We start from the raw sequence: 2,871 nt of genomic DNA, 5'->3' as shown, positions 1-2,871 counted from the left end.
GTAGAACCAAACAATGGACTTTATTTTCAGGGCAGAGGCAACAAATAGGTTAAGGATAACAAGTGTTGACTATCTCTAAGCAAGGTAATGGACAATTAATCAGAGATGAGAATGCTGTTAAGAATCTGAAACTTTAGTGAAGGGGAATACTACCCTTTCATCCTGGCATCGCAGAAACTAAACAAGCACCTCAACCACAAAGTCATGCATGAATGTAACTCTCATAATCCGTTACAGACCTACTTTCCTGAACTTCAAAGATCACCAAATTCCTCAAACTGGCCAGCAACATAAGCAAGAAGAAAAAAACCAGAGTTACAAGTGAGGAGGAAAAAACCAAAACACTGGTGAACATATCAGCCAAGTCATAAGTCTTATTCCCTCGCAGCTAATAAGTGCGCAAAGACGTGTACAATCCACTAATAAGTGCGCAAAGACGTATTAAAGCAAAAGAATGCTGTAAGATCTCTGTAATCGAAATTTATGCCTGCTTATACAAGCTTCCACAAGACAACAATCGCAAAGGCCCTGCTAGTATTTGAGCTTTCTCCCCACATTGTTATCACATTTGATGCCAAAGCAATACCATAATCTGCAAACCTTGTTGCAATTGCACTGTTGGCCTTCCCAGCATTCAGTACCATGTCAACCAAAATCCAGCATGTAGAGTTGGGCTCAGCTTCTTGTAGCAGCACCCCTTCTATATCCAGCTACTGCAACAGGCCAGCTTTTAGTTGGGCCCAAAACAAGAACCTCCGTATTACTCAAGACATTCTATAACTCCTCCTCCTGCCTTCTAGACATTCTATAACGTCTCCTTCTGCCTTTAAACCATTGCGACAGATCCAGATCCTTGTCGATAAGAATGCATCTTTCCAAATTTATCTGATTCAATGTCTGGCTTTTTTCTTCCAAGACAAGGATTGGTGTCCTCCTCATTCCCAAACACATACAACGGGACCGAAAAGGGGTCACAAGAGATGTGATGTGTACTTGAAGGCAGTGAGTTGAAAACCCACCTTACAGCCATGGCATCTGCGATAGGCTGCACTACCAAAATCCCTTCTCCCACCAGCACGCACAACAAAACAGTGAGAAAACTGAGAAAGGCAAGCAGCTCGAACGGCAGATTTCCTGGCACAGCTACCACAGAGAGCCCCATGAAGAAAATCTGTACAGGTAGAAGGATGGCTAATGATAGGACCAAACCACATACACGAATTTGCAACCGTTTGTTTATCACAAGCGACACCATCCGACATCCCTGCCATAAAAAGCAGCAATTGTAGATGCAGCTGAACAAGCCAAGAACCAGAGTGCTGATGAGTGGAAAGGTGCAAATTGCAGCATCCCCATCTTCTGAACCTCGGATGTATGACCTTGAAAAATAAGTTGGCAAATGAAGAACTTGGCCATTGCCAGGCATTTGTGAAGCAATTATGACAAGCGCCGCTTGCAAGCCTAAAATGGGGAGACAGCAAGCCAGAATGCGGCTCACAGTCTTTTGATTCCATTTTTGGAGGGGCTCAAAGGGAGCATCACACACGGACCCTTGAAGAAGGAAGAGCGCTGTTAGAAAAAAGCAAGGCTCCATCACACCGAAAGATAAGACCGTATGTGCCTGGCATAAGGCTGCCTGCTTGTGTAGGCTCAATGCATGGAAAGGGCCACCCTCATGTCTCAATAGCGGTACGCGCAGTAACTCGATCAAACCCCAAAGCATTGCACACGTAATAAGCATGATGCGGACACCCCACACGGCATTGAAGTCTTGAAGTGCCAATAGATGGCCCCGTTTGACCTGTGATCGGAAGTAAAGAACATAGACGATGCAAAAAATGCTGGCCAGGCAAAGAGCAATTACCAGAACTAGGGTAGCCCACCCAAGCACATCCACAGTGGTTTTGTGTGGAAGCATTAGAGAACCTATGCATACTCTTGCTGCACATGAGCTCTACACCATGAGATTCTCGCTGAGATCACCTTTTCTCTTTATAGTGCAACCCACACGCTTGATACTAAATCTGCAAACCCAACCCTGCTGTTCATAATGCAAGTAGCTCACCCCATGATCTTTCTATTGATTGAACCCTGTCGGAGAGTTATCTATCAAATTGAACCCTGTTGAGAGAGATTGCAGAAGATGAAGCCCTCCAAACTGGACTGAGTATCGTCAAAGCAGGATACCTTACCTGCAAAGTGGAGAGGAACAACCACCAAGTAGAGGGGACCAGGTGGAGAATTGGACATGAAGCAGGAAAGATCTTCGCTTCTGATTGAGATGCCAACAGATTTTACAGATATAATTGGAGGACTTGATGAATTGAAGTCGATGGCATGCTATAGACGAGGCGGCGACGACGATGAGCAAGGGTAACACTTGGCTATGCAGGTGCGACCTTTCAAGCTTCAGGCATATCATGAAGTTATCCAAGCAGACAGAACAACCCACAATGTACAAGCTTAGGTGTGGATGGACCCAACAATCTGGCGGTGAAACTGATGCAGTCCAAGTGCCAGCTATGATCCAGCCCAAACACAAAGACAAAGCACGTCCTAAAGCCCTACGTTCTGTTGGGCAAGCAAAAGTACTGATTGGATACGGGCAACTAGGTTTCTTCCCTTACACATTCCCCAGCCAGACCTACAACAAAGCACACCATCGCCCACCACTCTCGCCTGCTTGCTTTACACACATACTTAGCGGGCCCCAGGTGGGTTTAGCAGCCTTGCGCTAAATTAGCGAAAGGTTTAGCGTTGCCCACGAATCCACAATGCTGCTACAGTAGTTGAAGTTTGATAAAAGAAGAATCTTGCTCTTGGCTTGGCTAAACGAGAAGACGAGCAGCAGTCTCTCTGCGTGCAAATGCA

The 2,871-nt window shown here is 45.6% G+C and overlaps 1 protein-coding gene across 1 annotated transcript; it reads right to left on the bottom strand.

Moving 5' to 3' along the window:
• Positions 1–455: 455 nt before the first annotated feature.
• Positions 456–2,509, bottom strand: LOC147432819 (uncharacterized). The gene has a single exon (XM_086492620.1). It carries the CDS (start codon positions 1,916–1,918, stop codon positions 827–829), a length of 1,092 nt encoding a protein of 363 aa, XP_086348746.1. The 5' UTR covers positions 1,919–2,509; the 3' UTR covers positions 456–826.
• Between the last annotated feature and the right edge of the window lie 362 nt (positions 2,510–2,871).

Source organism: Adiantum capillus-veneris, chromosome 20 (assembly GCF_014529385.1).
Source record: "Adiantum capillus-veneris isolate H3 chromosome 20, ASM1452938v2, whole genome shotgun sequence".
NCBI classification, from domain to species: domain Eukaryota; kingdom Viridiplantae; phylum Streptophyta; class Polypodiopsida; order Polypodiales; family Pteridaceae; genus Adiantum; species Adiantum capillus-veneris.
The sequence above is the reverse complement of the archived record's forward strand: the minus strand, read 5'-3'. Positions and strand labels throughout refer to the sequence as shown.